This window comes from Rhinopithecus bieti, unplaced genomic scaffold (assembly GCF_001698545.2).
Source record: "Rhinopithecus bieti isolate Rb0 unplaced genomic scaffold, ASM169854v2 scaffold_10017, whole genome shotgun sequence".
NCBI lineage: Eukaryota > Metazoa > Chordata > Mammalia > Primates > Cercopithecidae > Rhinopithecus > Rhinopithecus bieti.
Window position 1 is genome coordinate 704,940 of NW_016806314.1, and position 23,332 is coordinate 728,271.

Genomic DNA, 23,332 nt, shown 5'->3' on the forward strand with positions numbered 1-23,332 from the left:
AAAAAAAAAAAAAAAAAAAAAAAAAAAACTTTTACTTTGAAATGAAAAGACATTCTAAATGCTTCTTCCTTAAGTGTCTCTTTCTGTATAAATGCACCTGCTAGTATGTTTCAGTTTGACAACTACTTAGTAGCCAGATTTTTTTGGTGTGTGTGTGAATATGGTGCATTTGATTTAGTTGCTTTTGTTTCAGTGGCATACTTTTGATAGGAATAAATACAATATAATAAGAAAAACAAATAACCCAGCAGTATTAGAAGCATTCTGTTCACTTTTGCTCTTTTATTTGGCGGTATAATTTTTGGCTTTAGTTTTGCCAGGGAATCTATTTTCAAGTCAACGTGAAATTAATAATATATATTTTTAACTTTCATAAAAATGTGTTGTCTGTTGGCAACAGATGGCTAACGTTGCTTTTTTGCTTCTAGTGTCCACTTTTCCAGGAAATGACTCCCATCTGCAGCAAGAGAAGTGCTGACTGTTAGGGTGTACACTAGGCACTTCTCTTAGTGCCATTCTGACAGTTTCACAGTACATACATTGTGAATTTGGTTGGAAGTGTGTGTTAGCCAGATTGTTTTCTTTCTGGAGTTTCAGGCTTTTGGAAATAGAAAGTTTGTGTGTTTCTAAAACTGAAATTGAATTCTTCCAGGTTGGTTAGTGAAAAGGGAGAGGAGAATTCATGGTTAAGTGTGGTTCCTGGACAAACAGCATCAGCTTCACTTGAGAACTTGTTAAAAATGCAAATTCTCAGGCCCAACCTTACTGGTTAGAAAATTCTGAGTGCAGGGGCCAGAAATCTGTGCTTTATCATGCTGTCCAAGTAATTCTGATGCCTGCTAAAATTTGGGTACCAGTGGGTTAAGGTTTTATTAGTTGTAAAGGACAGTATGGTATTGGAATATTAACATATGTGCTGCTAATAAAGCTGATCAAATTTGGAAAAAAATAAGAACTTTGTAGCCAGAAGATCTTGGTTTGAACCCCACTGTATCACTTATTAATCATATTATATTGGGCAAGTTACTTAGCATCTTAGCTTCAGTGTCTTCATTTGTAAAATGACATTAGTAATCCTGGAAATCAGTGATCAGTGTTGTTGCATTGAGTGCTCAATAAATACTGATTTGAGGGGCTGGATGTGGTGGCTTACTTGATCCTAGAGTTGCTTGATACCAACCTGAGCAACATAGTGAGACCCCCATCTCTGCAAAACATAAAAAAATTAGCCAGGCATGGTGACATACGCATGTAGTCACAGCTACTTGGGAAACTGAGGTGAGAGACTCACTTGAGCCTGGGAGGTTGAGGCCACAGCAAGCTGTGTTCTTGCCACTGCATTCCAGCTTGGGCAACAGAGTGAGCCTTTGTCAATAAATTTATAAACAAAATAAACAAATTAAATAAATATATAAATAGATGCGAAAGCCCCACAAAACTTAATATATGATTATATGCAAATTTTCTCTTGGGAAAAATTGTAATTTTCACTGGAAGAAAAAAATTAAGAGGCCAGGTGCAGTGGCTCACACCTGTAATCCCAGCATTTTGGGAGGCTGGGGTGGGTAGATCACTTGAGCTCAGAAGTTGGAGACCAGCCTGGGCAACATGGCTAATTCTCTTCTCTTTAAGAAAAAAAAACAATTAGCTGGATTTGGTAGCATGTGCCTGTAGACCCAGCTACTTGGGAGGCTGAGGTGGGAGGAAGGCTTGAGCCCAGGAGACGGAGGTTGTAGTGAGCCAAGATTGTGTCACTGTACTGGGCGAAAAAAAAAAACCGAAAAGAAAAGAAAACTTTAAGAAACACGCAAGCTTTCTTCTCGTAGTTGCTGGACTCTTTCTAGAGGTTCCAGGTTAGTTTGAGTAATTTCATATGCTCAAAGATAGTTATGGAGAACTTTCATACTCTGAAAGTCTTGAAGGTACCTTGAATGCTTTAAAATGAAGAGGTTATATTCTGGGACAGTCTGTATGCAAATTTTTCCCATTTTGTGCAAGTGCTTTATGTATTAAAAAATTTGTCATGGTTCAAGAATCAATATAAGAAGAGATGCAGTGACAAAAATGTCCGTTCTACCTCGCTCTCAATTGCTCCATTTATCCCTGCTCTCTGACCAATTTTCTTAATTTCTTATTTATCTTAGAATTTCTTTTTTTTTTTTTTTTTTTTTTTTTTTTTGAGATGGAGTCTTTATTGCCCGGGCTGGAGTGCAGTGGCACAATCTCAGGTCACTGCAGTCTCCATCTCCCAAGTTCAAGCAGTTCTCCTGCCGCAGCCTCCCAAGTAGGTGGGATTACAGGCATGCGTGCCATACTTGGCTAATTTTTTTGTATTTTTAGTAGAGATGGAGTTTTACTATGTTGGCCAGGCTGGTTTCGAACTCCTGACCTCAGGTGATCCATCCACCTCAGCCTCCTAAAGTGCTAGGATTACAGGCGTGAGCCACTGCGCCCAGCCTATCTTAGAATTTCTTAATGCGAATATAAACAAATATAACTAATTATTTCCTCCTTACCACAAAAGATAACCCACTAAACACACTGTTCAACACTATACTTTTTCATAGTTAACGGTTTATCTTGATACCTTTTCACTACGAGAGCCCCATGATTCTTTTTTTCCTGGTTAGCATTATTCAAGGCTACCGACAACAAACTGCATCCCATTTAAGTATATAATTTGATGAGTTTTGGCAATTATATGCCTGAAGGCACCACCACAGTTAAGACACACAATGTTCTTTATGATTTTTTTAATGCTTTATAGTATTTCATTAGATAGATATACCATTTTTTAAAATAATTTTTTTTACCTTAACTTCCCAGTGTAAAGTATACCATAATTTTTTAAACCAGGTTTTGTAGATGGGCATTTGGGTGCTAATACAAACAGTGCTGCAATTAATAATCTTTTTCATACAGCATTTCATATGGATAGATTCCCAGATGTGGGATTGCAGAGCCAAAGGGGAAATACATTTGCAATATGGTAGATGTTGCCAGTTTGTCCTTCAAAGGGGTGGTACCAATTTGAGCATGTTAGGGGAAGAAAAATAATTTTTCCTATATGCTTTTAAGTTATTGACTGAGAACCCTGTGACAAAAGATAAGAGAAAAACAAGTTTATTAACATATATATTTCATATATACATGGAATAAACTCAGGAAAAGAGTTAACTGTCTAATAGATGTCTTACAACTCAGGCTTGCTCTTGCTCCTGCTCTTGCCATGTGACACGTTTGCACCGCCTTTGCCTTTTGCCATGATTGGATGCTCCCTAATGCCTCACCAGAGGTAGATGCTGGAGCCATGCTTAGTACACCCTGCAGAACTGTGAGCCAGTTAAGCTTGTTTTCCTTATAAATGACCCAGCCTTGGGTATTTATTTATAGCAAGATGAAGACGGACTAAAATACAGCACCTCAACGTGGCCTTTCCATCCTAGGAGCTGCCCAGGAGTGCCCTGGCTCCTGCAGGGCAGCAGTTGGGAGCCTTATGTCCCACGTTGTGCCCAATCCTCCCACCACCACAGCTAGCTGAAGCCCAAAAATACCAGGACACATTCTCTCCAAACTCTGAGCTATTAGGAATACCTCCTTGACCATCTCTTGAGTGATCCAGTGAGAAAGAGAAAAAGAGCAGCTTCTGACATCCAGCCACAGCCGGCACTCACAGCGAGGCCACGTAATTTTCCTACTGAATCTTCAGTGGAGCCTCCCTTACGCCTTTTCTACACCCTGGAATCAAGACAAGCTGCCCTGCACTTGGAGTTTTTTTGCATGTCTAACAACCATGGCTCCCTCCTGGACTTGTTCCTGTGGTCCCACCTGGAAGCCATTCGATGCACAGGAGGACCATTTCCCATACCCCCATGATTGCACCCTCAACCAGTCAGCAGCAAGCACCCATTGCCTAGCCATCCCCACCCCTTCCCCAAACTGTCTGAAAAACCCTAGCCCCTAAATTCTTGAGGAGATTGATTTGAGTAATAACTCTATCTTCTGTGTGGTGTGACCAGTTTTGCATCAATTAAACTCTTTACTGCAAAAGAAAAGAACTTAGCCTAATATAGCATCTTTAACAAAGAACAATGAATTTTTTTTAACTCTTATTTTAGGTTCAGGGGTAATGTACAGGTTTGTTATATAGGTAAATTGCATGTCACAGGGGTTTGGTGTACAGATTGTTTTGTCATTCAATTAATAAATGATAGGTAGTTTTTAAAACCTCTTCCTCCTTCTACCCTCACATTGGCCCCAGTGTCTGTCGTTCCCTTCTTTGTGACTGCATTTACTCCGTGTTTAGCTCCGACTTAGAAGCAAGAACATGTATTTGTTTTTCTGTTCCTGTGTTAGTTTGCTTAGGATAATGGCCTCCAGGTGTATCTGTTTTGCTGCAAAGGACATGATCTTGTTGTTTTTATGGCTGTGTAGTATTCCGTGGTGTGTATGTACCACATTTTTAAAATCCAGTCTACCATTGATGGGCATTTAGGTTGACTCCATGTCTTTGCTATTGTGAATAGTGCTGTGATGAACATATGTGTGCATATGGCTTTATGATAAACAATTTATATTCCTTTCGGTATATACCCAATAATAGGATTGCTGAGTCATTGGTGATTCTGCCTTAAGTTCTTTGAGAAATCGCCACACTGTTTTCTACAACGGCTGAACTACTTTACATTCCCACCAGCAGCGTAAAGTTTGTTATATAATTCTTCTGGCGACACCTCTAGGCTGATAAGGGTCTGAAGTCATTTTGGGCAGGAACTGTTATCCTTCCTTGTAGAGAGGGCAAGAGGGACACCTTTGTAAATTTATATCCTGCTTTTACGCATAGAGAGGGAGGGCAGAGAACTTTTTTTTTTTTTAATGCTACTACTTCTCAGTTGCTTTCAGTTCAAAATAATTCTTATGCCAAAGTGGAATGTTTGGGGTAGCATAGTCTGCTACCCCTCAGCTCCCATCAGCAGTGTAAGAAAATTTTCCCACAGTTTAGCTAAAAAAGTATGTTATGAAACTTGGAGTTTTTGCCAATTAGGTGGAAAATGGTATTTCAGTATAAGTTTTAACTTACAGTTTTCATCTGAGATTGGGCATATTTTTGTATGTTAAAGAATGGACCATTTAAGGGATTTGCTTGTCTGTAAAATATCTCTTCAAACTCTTTTCCATTTTCTGTTGGACTTTGTTTTTTTTTTTTTTTCTGTTAATTTTTAGGAGCTCTTTATATATTAGGGAGTGTACTTCTTTCTTTGCAGATGTTGTCTTCTCAGATTGTTGTTTGCCTTTGACATTGCAAAAACTTTAGTTGAAGGGTGCATCTCTAAATTTTTACTAAGGGTATCTTCCTAAATATTTCTTACTTTTTATTTTTTTTCTTTTTCTCCCTCCTTTCTTTCATCCCTCCCTCATTTTCCCCTTCTTTCCTTCCCAGCCCAATTTCTTAAAAAAGGATTTGAGAGCCTAAAGATGATTTATCATTGAACAATAATCAATTCAGTGGGTGAATGTTAAGTGCTTTTAATATATATGACCCTGGTTCATTTATTTTGAAGGCCATGTTTTTGGTATACTGTGCACTGGAGAAAGAACCTGTGCCAATGTCCTTGCCTCCAGCCTTGGTGCCACCATCTAAGAGAAAAACGGTCAGTATTTCAGGCTTTGTGCGGTTGATCCCCTCTTCAGCATCAGCCAAGGAATCTTACCACTCCTTACCATCTATAGGCATTTTACCTACTAAAGCACCATTAAGACAGGTATAGATTTATCAGTGTTAAAGGATTTTTTTTAACAAAGTGCATGGCGTTTAACAGTTTACTGTTTGGCAAAGATAGAGCAATTAAAGGGATACAAATTTTAGAGCACCATCTGGTTGAACCTACATAATGTGATACTCCAGAGAAGACATATTCTTTCTGCATTTGGCCTTGGGTCATATGAATGGTTTATTGACTTTATCTTGATCTCCCTGGAGTTAAAGTTAGAGATGGAAGATGCTCCATGCTAACATGGCATGTTTGCCCTGGCATAATTAATAGTTGTTTTTATTTTTGTTTGATCTCAGTTAACTCTTGATTCTTTGGGATCAAATTATCGAATTCTGGGTTGTCCAAGGCTTTTTTTTCCTGCCCCCAGCCTGCCTCTTGTCAGATTGAGTAAAGGAAGATTAATGACAGGATAGGCAAATCAGCCAGTTTGGCTATGGTTAACACTGCTGGGTCAAACTATAAAAAATAAAGATTGAGAATTATCTGAGTATTTTGTTTATACAGACTTTCAGTTACCTATATTAATGTGGGCATAAGTCAAGAGTTAACTATGTTTGAATTTACTCATTTCTTAATGAAATGTGGAAATGTGCACCTATAGATAAGTCCTAATTGGCCTGTATTTTCTTCTGTTATTTTGTCTTCACCACAGCATTTTGACTGAGATGTCATATGGAAGTGATACATTGTTGCTCTGAGTTAGTAGGGTAGAACTGTTCAGAATTTGTGATGGATACTGTAATGGATTGAAAGAGTGACACTTCAAAGTTTGTTTCATTTTGGCAGAAATACTGTTTTTTTCCCCCCCCCCCCCTGTAGTGGGTTGTATCCCCTGCAGAAAAAGCTAAATATGATGAAATCTTCCTGAAAACTGATAAAGATATGGACGGATTTGTGTCTGGACTGGAGGTCCGTGAAATCTTCTTGAAAACAGGTTTACCTTCTACCTTACTAGCCCATATATGGTAAGACTTTATTTGATTTGATTTTTTTAAAATATGATTTTGTATCAATTCCAGTTTCTGCATTTTGATTTTAGTCATTTGTAAATAGGACAGTTTTGTTTCAGAATTTTATAGAGAAAATCAGAATCTGAAGAATTCTTCTGGCTAATGGACAAAAGCTTGAGAATGGGTTACCTGAAGCTTTATAAGATTGACAGCATCGGCTGGGTGCGGTGGCTAACGCCTGTAATCCCAGCACTTTGGGAGGCCAAGGCAGGTGGATCACCTGAGGTCAGGAGTTTGAGACCAGCCTGGCCAACATGGTGAAACTCTGTCTCTACTAAAAATAAAAGAAATTAGCTAGACACGGTGGTGCGCACCTGTAGTTCCAGCCACTAGGGATGGTGAGGCAGGAGAATTGCTTGAACCTGGGAGGTGGAGGTTGCAGTGAGCCAAGATCATGCCATTGCACTCCAGCCTGGGCAACAAGAGTGAAACTCCCATCTCAAAAATGGGATGGGATGGGATGGGACGGGATGGGACGGGACGGGACAGGATGTTAATTGTTACTAGATTGTTAAAATCCAGCTTCTGTTTATATCAATTAAACTTAAAATTTTCAGAGAATCCAGATATATGAAATTTAAACAATGTAAAGAACAGTATCTTCAAGGCATACCTGCATAATTTTATAGTGTATATGTATACTTTCATACCTTCACATAGGAATAACATACTTGGTCCTTGAAAAAGACAAACCCTAGTGTCTTTAATGAATTTCACAGAAAATGAGATAATGTATATGAAAATGCTTTATAGCTGGGCGCGGTGGCTCAAGCCTGTAATCCCAGCACTTTGGGAGGCCGAGGCGGGCGGATCACGAGGTCAGGAGATCGAGACCATCCTGGCTAACACGGTGAAACCCTGTCTCTACTAAAAAATACAAAAAACTAGCCGGGCGAGGTGGTGGGTACCTGTAGTCCCAGCTACTCAGGAGGCTGAGGCAGAATGGTGTAAACCCGGGAGGCGGAGCTTGCAGTGAGCTGAGATCCGGCCACTGAACTCCAGCCTGGGCAACAGAGGGAGACTCCGTCTCAAAAAAAAAAAATGCTTTATAATGTGTCTGCTGCCAATCCAACTAACGATACCAGAGGTTATCTTCAGGTTTTCAAGAGGCAGAAACCTCAAAAGTTGAACCACATAGTTGTAAAGAGAAACTTAGAAAAGAATGGAGGCAGACAGTAAGTAGATCTGCCTTAAAAGAAACAAGAACCCAAGACTGGGAAAGATTAAATATGCATAACTAGTAGTAGCTGCCACTATTGAGTGCCTAGGGTAGTCACTATACTCAATAAATGGCAGCTGTCACTGGCTTGATGTGCCCATACTTTTTATATATCCTGTCTTTAATTCTCATAGTAATTTTACAAGATGGGTGTTATCGTCTCCACTTTATAGATGAGGAAACTAAGGTTTGGAGAGGTTAAAAAAATTTAGCCAAGGTTACAAGAAGAAATAAGTAGAAAAGCTGGAATTTAAGATCTATGTGACACATAGTCTTTTTAAGTATGTAGTCTTTTCATCAGACCCTACTGGCCTTCAATGAGTTAAACAGATCAGGATTTCAGAAAGCTGAACTTCTTTTTTTTACTTGCAGAAAAAGAAAATAGAGTAAAACGTTTGCTGTTTCTCTTCAAGTGATTGTGTAAAGCTTTCCAGATTGCTGCCTTTTCCTCACATGTGATTTCCATTTGCAGCTGTTCATTCTGCTTTGGCTTGGTGATCCTTGTATCCTCCTACTCCAAGAGTTGCAGGAGGCATAGCAACATGAAAATTGTGCTTGTTTTAGAATCCTTCTAATGCCACCAGTGAATCAAATTTGTTGAGACTTAGGTTTTATCTTTAATATCTTTTAATGTTAAAAATGTGTTGGGAGTAAGGAATGTTAGAATTCTTTGGCCCACCACAACTTTTACTGTATAGTGGTTCTGAAAATTGGCAAGAAAACACAAAGTGTAAACCCAGATTAGAGGCTCTTGCTCAGCACCAGGGTGAACATTCTCTTTTTACCATCTTAGCTGATCTACCTCTTCAAACAGTTGAGTGAGTTTTTAATAACCTGCAAGTTGGTGTGACTGTCTTTTAAATTCACCACATTATTTTTAAAAAGCTGCATAGTGGTACTTTCTCTCTGGACTTTTTGCAGTTGTGGCACTTATATACCGTTTATTTTGTTTATTTGTGCAGGTCATTATGCGACACAAAGGACTGTGGGAAGCTTTCAAAGGATCAGTTTGCCTTGGCTTTTCACTTAATCAGTCAGAAGTTAATCAAGGGCATTGATCCTCCTCACGTTCTTACTCCTGAAATGATTCCACCATCAGACAGGGCCAGTTTACGAAAGGTAAGAAAGCTTAAAAGAAAACCTGAATGCATTAATTTCAAAGGAACAAATACTATGTCAAAATACAGATTCAATTTGGATGGAATAGAAGAGAAAATGTATCTGGCTAAGAGCAGAACAGTATACTGTTTGTGGTTTAGTTTGTGCCTATAAATATGTTGGAGTGCCTTGTATAACATCCTTGGCTAGTAGCTTGTTTACGCCATTCATTAAACATGACAACTATATTTCCAATCTTAAAATTGGAAAATGTGGACTTATTTTCCTTTGCTGGATTTGTGAATTAAGTTTCGTGAATAGATTATAAAAGGAAAGCTATAAAAATTAAATTATTGTGTTTTACTTGATGATTCACTCTTACATAAAATGATACGGATTTGAAAACAGAATCTTGCATATGATGGTTGCTTGGTGTCAATTTTACATCAAAAAAACCTCCAAGGAAAACATTATGTTGAGGATATATCTGTGTGGTTTTTGCCATAGATGACCTTTTATTCCTGAGTGTACTGCTGAATTTCATATTTGAACAGCTAGAAGTGGTTTTACCTAGTTTTGGTTTCTGGACAGCAGTGAGAATTTTCAAAACTTCATTGTTTTAGTCATGCCTTGATTTTTCTCTCATGTAGAAACCCTTCCTAGTATGATGCATTTACAATATCTTGGCCTTTAGTAGACCTTTGAAAGGACTTGCATACCATAGTGGCTATTTGCCTTTAAAATAAATACTTTGTATTTTAAATTTCTTATGGCCTATAAAGTAACCATGGCTATGGCGATTTTTCAGGGTTGTTACACAGTAATAAGAGTTGTCAAATGTGTGGTATGAGGAGAGCTCTTTAAAATGTAGAATATTTTGGGTTTTGAATTAATTTTGTCACATGGTTCTTAAAATCCCATTTTAAAAGCTTAACAAAATCAAATTGGGACCGAGCACAGTAGCTGACACCTGTAATTCCAGTATTTTGTGAGTCCGAGGTGGGAGGATCACTTGAGGCCAGGAGTTCCAGAACAGCCTGGGCAACATAGCAAGACCCTGTTTCTACAAAAACAAAAAAATTAGCCAAGTAGTTCTAGCTACTCGGGAGGCTGAGGCAGGAGGATCACTTGAACCCCGGGTCTTGCAACAGAGCAAGACCCTGTCTCTTAAAGAAAGAAAGAAAGAAAATTGGATTTTTTAAGTAAACTAAATGGAATTTATAACTCAGGTATGGAGAGTTACTTACAGTAGTTTTGGTCCTTATTTGTAATAAAATAAATATTATCTGCTTTGTGAGTTATTGGGGGGGCATTTTGTGAATTTTTTGATTCCTTATGGACACGGGTCCCTTAAGTTGTGGAAAAGACTGAAAGTGATGCCACCCAGAAAGATAAAGGTTACTGAATTTGCATTTTTGCTCTTTGCTATATAACTGTACCTCAGTTATGGAATACTGTGTTGTTTCATGCTTTCTTTCACCTATGCAGACTGGTTTTTTTTTTTTTTTTGCCTTCTTCATTTTATAACCTATTCAGTTGCCTACCAACACAAATTACAGATACGACAGAAATTTCTGGAGCAAATTAAGTTTGTTCATTGAAGTCTCTATGTTAGTAGATGCTTGAAGTTGCATGAGGTATACAGTTGTCTGAAGTTCATTCACTAGATCATAGATACATTTGTCTCTTTATGTCAGACACCAGCATTATTCATGGAAATGGGAATTTATCACTGCTGTCTTATCTATTAACCCAAAATTTTAACTTTAAAAATGAAAACTTGCATTGTTTTATCTTTCAAATAACCTCTTTTCTCTTTAATCTGTTTTTTTTAGTACTGCATTTTTTGCAGCTTTGACTAATCCTTTTTTGAATGTTGCTTTCCTTTCTGTGTTTTTTCTAGTTTGGACTATTTTTTCCATTCTGCAGCACTCTGCTTTTCGCCTTTCTTGTACTGTCAGTTTCTTAACTCTACTCTCTCTCAAGGTTAGAGCTTTATTTTATGCCTTTTTTAGCTTTGTAGTTTTTGGTTTACAAGATACATTTTGAAATGAGAGGTTTTTTATTCAGCAAAAAAGAGAAAATTCCTAAACAGCATGCTTTTGTCACATGTCACTTGGTCCTTGTGTGCATTTTAGCCTACCTTCCCTAGGCTCTCTGATCCACTTAACATCACCAAAGTGGAATTTTTGTGTAATATACAAGATAGGGTGAGAGAAAACATTTTGAAAAGAAGGGGACATGCTATATATTTTTCCTCATATATCCTTCAAATGCTACATAAAATATTAACTAAACTTTTTTCAGTATCTGAGGTGTCACTTTCTAGCTTGTTTGAAGTTAAACTAATTTGTCTCACTCTGTCTTCTTCTTTGATGATAATTTTACGGGGAAGACTATAAAATGTGGGTCACCTTTTTCTGAGTTAGAGTGACAGAGGAGGTGTGGTAGTCACAAGTTCTTTGGTACATTTGCACCTCTGATAGCAAATTTTTCATAACATTTAAGTGAAGTAAGTTACTCTTACTGATAAAAGTGAGACCAAGTGCTAATGTTTCATTTTGTTCAGCTGTCTGGCCAGGCCTAGCTCATAGGTCAGGTTTAGACAGAGTTAAAATACTAGTGAATAGTTGTCACATTCAGAAATCCACTTTAAATACCTAATTTAATTTAACATTGATACGTTTTTGTGTATCAGTGGAACACAGAAAATAAGAGGTGTATTTCATACAAAGCTATAATTAATATAAAATTGGGATTAGTATTAAACCTTCCTAGATGAAGTTTAGTACTGATAGTCAAAACAGCTTAGTACTAAAAGTGCAGTGTGGCATAAAGAAATATAAAAGGAATTACTTGCTAAATTTTATTGATGTACCTGTTTTATCAAATTTACTTTTAGAGTAATAATTTTATTTACCTAAATGATCTTGATATGCAAGTGCCACTGGGGGCATTGCGTGAAATAGCACTTTAATCAGAAGACTCTTGATTAAACTGCGTATTGGCTGGGTTCAACTTTGAGCAAGTCATTTAATCTGTTTCCTCAGTTCTAAAATGGAGTTAATAATAATATCTGCCCTACCTACTGCCCACTTTACAGATTAGTGTTGAGAATTAACTAGTGGAATTTAAAGTGCTTAGTGAATTGTAAATGAGTATATAAATGTGAGGAGATGAGATATTGTGTGCTTTTAGGTTTCTTCTGTTGTGCAAGCTGTTGACGTAAATTAACTATACAACAACATTAAGTATTAACACTAAGTCTTATGTTCTGTTATATTATATAAAGTCAGCAGTATATCTTAGTTTTTACATGTTCAGGCCTCAGTTTTAACATTTCCAGACGGTAATTATCCTGTTATTTGTTAATCTGGTTGTAGCATTGGGTGTAGATGAAATGGCTGAGGAAGCATTTAATTTTTTCGCTCTGACTTCAGCCAGCTCTCTGGGGCATCAACGATAGTTTACAAAGGACATAGAGCCAAGGTAGAAACAACTCAATGGGAGGCCACATATTTTAAGAACATATTCTATTGAAGAGTTAATTATAACAATAGCTTACATTTATAAAAGGTCACAGTTTGTAGAATGATGATTTACTTTAAATAAAATAGACACAGTATATAAAAAAAGTATAAATTCCTTGAATTAAATAAAATCAACCACTACTATAGTTCTGAGATTCAACAAATACAAATACAAATAAATCACCATCAATTTTTCTAAGAATTTATACTTCGGTGGAGGAATTAGTTTATGAATCTGGCATCTCTTTTACTGCAAGGTTCTGAACAGGCTAGGATCAAGTGACAAAGACATTTAGATCGGAGGTGGGGATGGGGTACGTAGTATAGAATAACAGTTTTCAGAGAATTTAAGGGAAATGTAAATGTCTTACTATATAATTAAGTATAAAATTATATATAATTGCACTGGATATGATTTTTGTAATGGAAAGTGTCAGTAATAGAGTAAAATATGAAATACTTTGTATCTGGGTAGAGCTTTAATATTTTTAGTGTCTTGTTATATATTGCATAATTTTATAGTAATGTATAATTGTGAACTTTTTGTTTTTAGAACATCATAGGATCAAGTCCTGTTGCAGATTTCTCTGCTATTAAGGAACTAGATACTCTTAACAATGAAATAGTTGACCTACAGAGGTATGTAAAGCAAAATTACAGCCTACTCATAAACACACACACACACACAGACACACACACATACACAAAGTACATACATGTATATATGTATACAACCTCCTCCCCACACACACCTTTCTGTTTCTAATGTATATTTTGATAAATGCTACCTTATTTGGTTAAGTACCACAGTTCTGTTTGAACGGAGTCAGGGTACTTCATCATATATGAGGCAGCCTTTAATTGCAGGATACACTATATACTTATGTACCACTGAAAAGTCACTGCCAAATAAACAGTGACATGCCATTAACTATAAGGTACTGTTTGATTTCATTTAGAGAAAAATACGAAAAAATGTATATCCTAGAATGACTGAAAAATAGTTTTTCTCCAACCTTAGATATTTGAATAACATATTAGAAAAATGTTATCATTTAATACATTTAATAGATGGAATGTTAAATTCAGACACCATGCCAAGAGCTTTCATAATTATTATTTGACCCTCACACAAACCTTGTAATTTGAGATAGGTGGTGGTGTTTCTATTTTATAGGGAAGAAACTTAAGATGCTTAGATTATTTTGCCCAAAATGATACAAGCTTGTCAGCTGTAGAGCTAATACCTGATCCCAGGACTACTTTATTCTAAGTTGAATCTTCTTTCTTATACATAGGTACTATGTAGGAAAGACTCAAATACAATTAGATTTGAATCTGAGTATAGCAGATAGTATTGGTACTTGCTTAATTTCCGTGTTCCCTGGAAACTTTGTAGTAATACTGATTGTAAAAATGACTATAAAATAACTTTTAAAATAAGACAGTTTTTCTGTCTACAGGGCACTGTATCTAAATATTCACACCAATCTTTTTCTTTTTTTGACCCTCACAACACTTTGAAGCAGATAATGGCTGATATACTTCATTTTACTGACAGTATTGAGACATAAGGAGATTAAATGAGTTAACTGCCTTATATGGCAAGAATTTGGCAATGATCTTAACCTTATCTGTGAGACTATATTGAGATTTCTGTAGAAAAACTGGTTGTTAGAATTTTTCAGTTGTAAGAAAGAACTAAACCCAAACTAACTTAAACAGTGAAATTTATTGACTTGTGAAACTGAAACCTTTCAAAGGTAGGGCTGGCTTAAAGCATTCCTTGATATTGAGGCTCAGATGATATAATCAGTTCTCTTGCTCTCCATTTCTTGTTTCCATTTCCACTGGGTTAATTCCATTCTCAGATAGACTTTCTCCTTATTTTGGCAAGAGGGCTATAGTACATCTAGCTACATGTACTTATAATTTCAAGTTTGGTGAAGAGCGCCTCTCTTCTGGCATTTCCTGGAAAAGACCTGAAATTCAGTCTAATTGGATTGGCTTATTGGCCTTTTCCTATGACATAAAACTTCTAATATGGAAATCCGACGAGGACAAAAAACCCTTCATGGTGATTGTATAGTTTAATTTTGTCCTTACTCATGGAAAAAAAAAATCAAATCCAGAGTCACACGTCACGTTAAGAGACAGTACTGTTATCAAAACCAGGTTGTATAAGTTCAGCATTCTTTCTGTTGTACAATTCTGCCACTCATTAGGATTTTTAAGTTTTTGACTTTGGTTCAAAATAGAAGTAGTAAACACTTAATTACTGAATCTATAATGGTGTTTAGGCTTTTCATTTTCATGTGGTCCATAAACATTTTTGCTTCCCTATATATATTATATACATGTTATAGTAGGTACATTTGAAAATACTTATCTTCTGGGCCTCTTAAGCCTATGAAAATGGATACATACACCAATGTTCTAGGACTTGCTTGATTTGACTTCAAGTGTACTTGTTTAATGTATAAAATATTTCTATAATGAATTTTAATGGGAATTAGAGCATCATAGATAAAATGCTCTTACTGTTGAAAACATTATTTGTTACACTTTGGTCAACTAATCTTTCAATAACTTTTAGTAACCATAATGTTAAGTTGTACCAGTGGCAGTCTTATATAGTAAATGACAGCTGGCAACATGAAAATAACGTACCTAATATTTTGTGACTGTCTTATTATGAAAATCAGAGAATTTCAAAACCTTGTTAGTTTTTAGGGTGTAGTCACATTTTATAAATGTGTGATGTATTTATACATGATTTGACATTTGTGAAAATATTTTTGCTAGACTTTTATTTTAGGTGAGATCTACAGTGTAGGCAACTTACATAATTTGTCAACTCCATTAGTGGCATAGTCAGACTCATCCCCATGCTAAAATTATAGTTGTTAAAATATGCTTTTGTAAATAGTTGTATTAGGTCATTATCACCAAATCTTCAAGGTATTACATTATAAAAACCTTGGTTTTTATTCTTGTGAATGACCGTTTTTTCCGTGCAAAGTTAAAATTCTTCAGCCTTTAATTTTTTTTTTTTTTGAAACAGAGTCTGGCTCTGTTGCCCAGGCTGGAGTGCAGTGGCCAGATCTCAGCTCACTGCAAGCTCCGCCTCCTGGGTTTACGCCATTCTCTCGCCTCGGCCTCCCGAGTAGCTGGGACTACAGGCGCCCGCCATGACACCCGGCTAGTTTTTTGTATTTTTTTAGTAGAGACGGGGTTTCACCGTGTTAGCCAGGATGGTCTCGATCTCCTGACCTCGTGATCCTCCCATCTCGGCCTCCCAAAGTGCTGGGATTATAGGCTTGAGCCACCGCGCCCGGCCTAATTTTTTTATTAATATATAATAAGGATGTGATGCCTGTGACTACAAAACAAGAAAAAATAATTTAAACAGATTTTGTGGCTTTTACTAAATTGTTACCTGATAAAATGTTAGCCAGTTCTTTGGTTTTGAGATGAAGATACTTAGTTTTAGTCCAGGGGCTGGGCGTGGTAGCTCATGTCTGTAATCCCAGCAGTTTGCGGGGCTGAAGCAGGTGTATCACTTGAGAGTTCGAGACCAGCCTGCCCAAGATGGTCGAAGCCCATTCTCTACTAAAAATACAAAAATTAGACAAGCGTGATGGCGCACATCTGTAATTCCAGCTACTCAGGAGGCTGAGACAGGAGAATCACTTGAGCCTGGGAGGCAGAGGTTGCAGTGAGCCGTTGCACTCCAGTCTGGGCAACAGAGTAAGACTCGTCTCAAAAAAAAAAAAAAAAAAAAATTTTTATTTTTTTTTAGTCCAGGGGTCAAACCTCTAAGTAAACAGCATGTATGATGTGAAATTGTAATTACTGTATAATGAATATAGTGCTTTACAATACTTTTGTCTTAATGATAGTTGTAATACATACATATGTCATTGTAAAATTTTGGAAATAGATAAATTTGCATAATGGAAAAAAGGAATATGATTTTTAGAATCATATTTTGTTTTAAGCATTGCAAACCAGGTGGAAATATTGAAAGCATTTAAACTTGAGTTAGTTGGTTAAAGAATGTTCCTTTGGTTATTGGGTCAGAAAATGAGTGTTCATGAGATTTCATTTGTCTTTGTTTTCATCTTTAGTCACCAAATTCTTTTTTTTTTTTTTTTTGAGATGGAGTCTCGCTCCTGTCGCCCGGGGCTGGCGAGGCAGTGGGCCGGATCTCAGCTCACTGCCAAGCTCCGCCTCCTGGTTTACGCCATTCTCTGCCTCAGCCTCCCGAGTAGCTGGGGACTACAGCGCCCACCCACCGTCGCCCGGCTAGTTTTTCTATTTTTAGTAGAGACGGGGTTTCACATGTTAGCCAGGATGGTCTCCCATCTCCTGACCTCGGTGATCCGCCCGTCTCGGCCTCCCAAAGTGCTGGGATTACAGGCTTGAGCCACCGCGCCTGTCCCAAATTGTTTCTAGTAGAAAATATAAGACATTGGGAGCTTGAAGCGAGATACCTTTTGGTATATTTTAAAAATTTTTCTGTGATTTCTTCAACATTTGCTATTAATTAAATGATTTAATTATGCCAATTAGATTAAATTAATATATTTTTAACTTAAGGAAAAGCAATACAGGTAGTTGTCATATAACATTCATCAAATACCCGAATCTCTTACTTGAGCTCAAGACCTGTATTTTTCATTACCTACTAGTGTTTTCATCTGAATATCTAGTAGGATATGACTTGCCTAATTGTCCCCTCACCTCTGTTTTCTATCTCCCTTGTCAGTGACATCACCATTCACCTAGTCACTCAAGCTAGAAACCTGAGATTTTTCTTCTTCTCATCTTTAGTCTTCTACCTTTGCAGTATCTCTTGAATTCGTTCCTATCTTCCCTTTTGTCTGATCAACTTCTAACTCTTCAAATCTCACCTTAGACATCATTTCCTCTGGGAGATGAAGCCTTCCTTGACTTTACCTCCCAACCTCTATTCTCTCTTCAAGTCTTATTTAAGAGCCTATTTTATGTAGTCTTTATATTTACAACTGTTATAACATTTATCATACTTCGTTATAATTCTGTGTTTTTTTAATCTCCAACTAGATTATGTGCTTCTTAAGCACAGGGGCTGCTTGTATCCCTAGTATTTAGCTTATAATAGATAAGAAAATAATCTTTTCAATATTGTTGAAATCTGTCTTCTCTGTTCTATGTTTCTTTCTTAGTTTTAGCCTTTATATTTTATCTGGATCATGGCTGTGACCTCCTCATTGGCTCCCTGCTTTGAGTCTTTTCCTCCTTTGGACCATCCTACTTCCAACTGATACATAAAATACAACTCAGATCCCTCAGTGACTTCCCATCTCCAGCTGAATCCAGTTCACTTCTTTGAACATGGCGTAAAGGCCCATCCTTCATGGTGTTCACTTGGCATCCTGACCATTCTTCTGTCTTAGCCACCTCTCACAGTATGCTCCCTTATGGTACTGTAAAGCTATTTGAGAACAGATACAGTGTGTTTGCTCTTTGTACTCTGAGTGCTCAGTACAGTACTCGAATCTACTATTTCAGCTTTACCCCCTTTCTCCAGTTGTATGATAGATGGGTTTATTACCTCTTACTTCAACATACCACCACTTTTATTCCTCTGTGTCTCTGATCCTACTGTTCCCCTTTGCCTGAAGCACACCTTTTACCTTATAAAGTTTTTTTCATGTTCAAGATGCATCTTAAATATTGTCTGTTCTGTCAAGCCTTCCATGAAATCTTCAGATTGCTACTTATTCTTTTCTCTTCTTCCAGAGGCTTTATTCCTTTATTGTAGTATTTCTACTGTTTATAGTAATTTATATCGCTTTTTTGGTAAATATTTAATTCCTAAGGGCAAGAGCTATGTCTTGTTCATTTTGGTAGGCCTGGAAATTAACACACACATTACTTGACCCCGTGGAATTAGTATAACCTAGGTGGTTGAATGAATGACTCAAAGTATATTATAAATATTGGAATATTTCCAAGACTTACTTTCTGCAAAATTTATGGCAGAATAAAAGCCATGTGTTAAATATTGAACTAAGGCAAAGACCTTCTGAATAATTGCTTATTTTGAAGACTATAGGAAAGGATTTTAGGCCGGACACAGTGGCTCACACCTGTAATCCCAGCACTTTGGGAGGCTGCGGCGTGTGGATCACCTGAGGTCAGGAGTTTGAGACCAGCTTGGCCAACATGGCGAAACCCCATCTGTACTAAAAATACAAAAATTAGCCGGGCATGGTGGCGCATGCCTATAATCCCAGCTACTCAGGAGGCTTGAGACATGAGAATCGCTTGAACCTGGGAGGCAGAGGTTGCAGTGAGCCGAGGTCATGCCACTGTGCTCCAGCTTAGGCAACAGAGTGAGACTCAGTCTCAAAAAAAAAAAAAGAGAAAGAAAAGGATTTTATATATAAAAGGTTTTTAAATCCTCACAGGAGCATTAAGGGCTGATTTTTTTTTTTAAATATTCTGCAGACTTAGTGTTTTTTTTCCCCACTTTAAAAAATTTTGGTAAAATACACACAACATAGTAATTTATCATCTTAATCATTTTTAGATAAACAATTCAGTGGTATGAAATATATTCACATGGCCAGTTCAAGACCAGCCTGGCCAACATGACGAAACCCTGTCTCTACTAAAAATACAAAAACTAGCTGGGCATGGTGGCAGGTGCCTGGAATCCCAGTTACTCATGAGGCTGAGGCAGGAGAGTCGCTTGAACCCTGGAGGTGGAGGTTATGGTGAGCCGAGATTACACCACTGCACTCCAGCCTGGATGACAAGAGCAAGACTCCGTTTCAAAAAAAGAAAAAGAAATATATTCACAGTGTTGTGCAACCATCATCACCATTCATTTCCAAGACTCTTTTCATCTTATAAAACTGAAACCCCATACCCATTAAACAATAACTCCCCATACTCTACTCCCTCCCATTTTCCTTGCCCTTCCCTAGAGCAGCCACCATTCTATTTTCTGTCTCTCTGATTTTGAATACTGTAACTATCTCATATAAGCAGAATGACGAGATATTTGTCTTTTTATGACTATCTTATTTCACATAACATCCTCAGGGTTCATCTGTGTTGTGGCATATGTCAGAATTTCCTTCCTTTTTCAGGCTGAATAATAATTCCATTGTACTTACATACCACATTTTGTTTACCTGTTCATCTATTGATGGACATTTGGGTTGCTTCCACATTTTAGCTATTACGAATAATGCTGCTATGAACATGAATGTACAAATACCTTTTCAAGACCCTGCTGTCAGTTTTTTGTAGTATATTTGCAAAAGTGGAATTGCTTAATCATATGGTAATTGCAGACCTGTTTTTGTGTCAAGGATTTCCTTTGAAAATCTGATGAAGACTGTTATACCCTGCCCACAGAAAAAAATAACATGTATATCTGTGATACTATTTTGTATTTATTTCAGGAGTTCCCAGACACTTAAAAACTGTCTGTGGACCCATTCTTGAGAGCTGTTGCTATGAAAGTAAAATGCCTCAGTTAGAGAAGTTCTTGGCAGTGGAAAAGATGAAACATACTAAGAGATTGCTTCAGTCACTTGGATAATGTGGTGGTAAATTATGCTGAGGCAGGAGTTAATATTTTGTCATCTACTAGCTTCCATTTCCTTCCTGTCTCTGTCCTTTTAGCAAGAACATCAGGAAGTTAAAGCCACATCCTGTCAGGCCTGTTGGTTATCCTGGTCTTGGGCCAGTAAACAGGATAGATAATTAGAATAATAGTTATCAGGCATTGTACTATGCCTTCTTTATATAAGTTCACTTGTTGAGCTCTTGTAACATCCCTGAAGGGTAAATAACTTTATTTCAGTTTTTCAGATGAAGAAATGAACAAGTCTTCATTTCCAAGAAGCTTTCTCTGATTATCTGCCTCAGCTCAGAGAGCACAGTTTCCTTCTCTCCCAGTAGACTCTCGACTGTGTGATGACACAGGCCAACTCTTACTTCTATTGAGGCAATATAGTATAGTATTTCAGAGCATGGGCTTTTTAACCAGGTTTCCAGATTGCCTGACATGACCTGGATATACTTAACTATCTGTACCTCAGTTTTTTAATCTATAAAATGGAAATATGAATAACCATGTACAATGCTTAACGCAATGCTTGGAACATAATAAGTTCTCAATACATGTTAGTATCTATCATCATCATCCCAACACCGAGTTCAGCACTTAGAGTACAGGATTTACTCAATAGCTGTTCACTAAATATTGGTTGGAGTAGCTGAATGAACTTTCTTTCTCTAGTTGAGGAGTGAATGGAACTATGTAGCCAGGTAGCCAGGTTCTGTGTTCCTAAATATATAGACCTCTACTTCCATCATATTCAAGAACTGATTTTTTAAAATTTCTAAATCCTAGCATATGGTTTGAATTTTTAAAAATTCTACGTTTTTGTTTTAGTTCGGTTCAAATATCATTAGAAACCATTATGTCTGGAACATTCATTGCTTATATTATCAAATCTGAAGCTCTTTTACTTATATGGTCCAACTTGATGTGTTTTTGACCCTCTAAAGATCTGTGATACTGATGCTAAAAGGTCTCTTTTGTGACTCTGCCTTAAGAGTGGTATTACTGGTTAAATAACTGAAGCTCTAGGTTGTGGTGTGCATTTCTTTGATAGTAAGGAGGCAGCCTAATTCATTTTCACATAAAGTGTATAGATCATCATTAAAACCTCGGTTTTGGGAGACTCTCCTTATTTGAAAACCTCCTTGCTGAAGTCTGAACCTGTGCTGTCCAGTATAGTAGCCACTACCTGTGTGGTGACTGAGCACTTGAAATATGGCTAGTCCAATTTAAGATGTGTTGTTAGTATAAAATATACTGGATTTCAAAGATTTAGAATGAAAAAGAAGAATGTAAAATATCTTAATGTTTTTCACCTTTATTACATTTTGAAATACTACATTAAAATAAATTTCACTCATTTCTTTTACTTTTTAATGTGTGCCTGTTAGATCATTTAAAAATTACATAGGCCAGGCATAGTGGCTCACGCCTGTAATCCCAGCACTTTGGGAGGCCAAGGCAAGAGAATTGCTGAGGCCAGGAGTTGAGATCACCCTGGGCAACAAAGCAAGACCCAGTCTCTATTAAATAAATAAATACATATATACATATATACATAATCTATGTGTCTTCTGTTGGACCTGTTCTGTTCTGAGTTAGAATTATTATACATTTCATTTGCTTGTACTGTTTTGTGGCTCTGGTAGCTTACTAAGGGGCATTTACCTCTTTTAATACAGCAATAATTATTGAGATGTATTATAGTCTGTCTTTGGAAAGCAAAAACATCTACCAAGAAATTTCAGCTCCTGGAGGATTTAAGAGTCACAGTCTCGGCCGGGCACGGTGGCTCAAGCCTGTAATCCCAGCATTTTGGAGGCCGAGACAGGCGGATCACGAGGTCAGGAGATCGAGACCATCCTGGCTAACCCGGTGAAACCCCGTCTCTACTTAAAAAAAAAAAAATACAAAAAATTAGCCGGGCGTGGTGGCGGGCGCCTGTGGTCCCAGCTACTTGGGAGGCTGAGGCAGGAGAATGGCGTGAACCCGGGAGGCGGAGCTTGCAGTGAGCTGAGATCCGGCCACTGCACTCCAACCTGGGCGACAGAGCGAGACTCTGTCTCAAAAAAAAAAAAAAAAAAAAGAGTCACAGTCTCCGCCAACATACTGGAGGCCTGATTGCCATCACTCCAGGTGCTTTAGTACAGCTTTCGAAAAGCCAGTAAATGTATTTTTATACTAGTAAACAATGTAATGGTAATAATAATATTAGCTGAAATTTATTTAGCACTTACTACATGCCAGGCATTGCCCTGGAGTGTTTCTAGATGTAACATAAATTAATCCTGCCCATTAACTTTATTATCCCTATTTTGTAATTCAGAAAATTAAGGTTTTGTTTTATATATCTTTTCTGTTGGTTTCTTTTAATCTCATTTTGTCCTGCTAGATAAGTAGAATAAATTATTATGGATTTGCAAAATAAATTTGTATTTCTGGCCAGGCGCAGTAGCTCATGCCTGTAATCCCAGCACTTTGGGAGGCCGAGGCGGGAGGATCACCTGAGGGTCAGGAGTTTTGAGAACAGCCTGGCCAATAAGGTGAAACCCTGTCTCTACTAAAAATACAAAAATTAGCTGGGCGTGCTGGTGCACACCTGTAATCCCAGCTTCTCCGGAGGCTGAGACAGGAGAATTACTTGAACCCAGGAGGTAGAGGTTATAGTGCGTCGAGACTGCCCCACTGCATTCTCACCTGTGGGACAGAGCGAGACTCTGTCTCCAGAGATATGTATATATATTATTTCTCCTTTGAAAAATGAACCATCTGGCCAGGCGCGGTGGCTCAAGCCTGTAATCCCAGCACTTTGGGAGGCCGAGACGGGTGGATCACGAGGTCAGGCGATCGAGACCATCCTGGCTAACACGGTGAAACCCCGTCTCTACTAAAAAAATACAAAAAACTAGTCGGGCGAGGTGGCGGGCGCCTGTAGTCCCAGCTACTCAGGAGGCTGAGGCAGGAGAATGGCGTAAACTGGGAGGCGGAGCTTGCAGTGAGCTGAGATCCGGTCACTGCACTCCAGCCCGGGCGACAAAGCGAGACTCTGTCTTGGTGGAGGGGGGGGGGGG

The 23,332-nt window shown here is 37.7% G+C and overlaps 1 protein-coding gene across 4 annotated transcripts in view; it reads left to right on the forward strand.

Moving 5' to 3' along the window:
- Nucleotides 1–23,332, forward strand: part of EPS15 (epidermal growth factor receptor pathway substrate 15) — a 131,612-nt gene that overhangs the window by 37,864 nt on the left and 70,416 nt on the right. For 3 of the 4 annotated variants that reach the window (XM_017875436.1, XM_017875435.1, XM_017875434.1), the window contains 4 exons: nt 5,562–5,651; nt 6,594–6,739; nt 8,966–9,122; nt 13,185–13,270. In XM_017875436.1, coding sequence (XP_017730925.1) covers nt 5,562–5,651; nt 6,594–6,739; nt 8,966–9,122; nt 13,185–13,270 — 479 coding nt within the window. The other variant, XM_017875438.1, reaches the window with a different exon arrangement.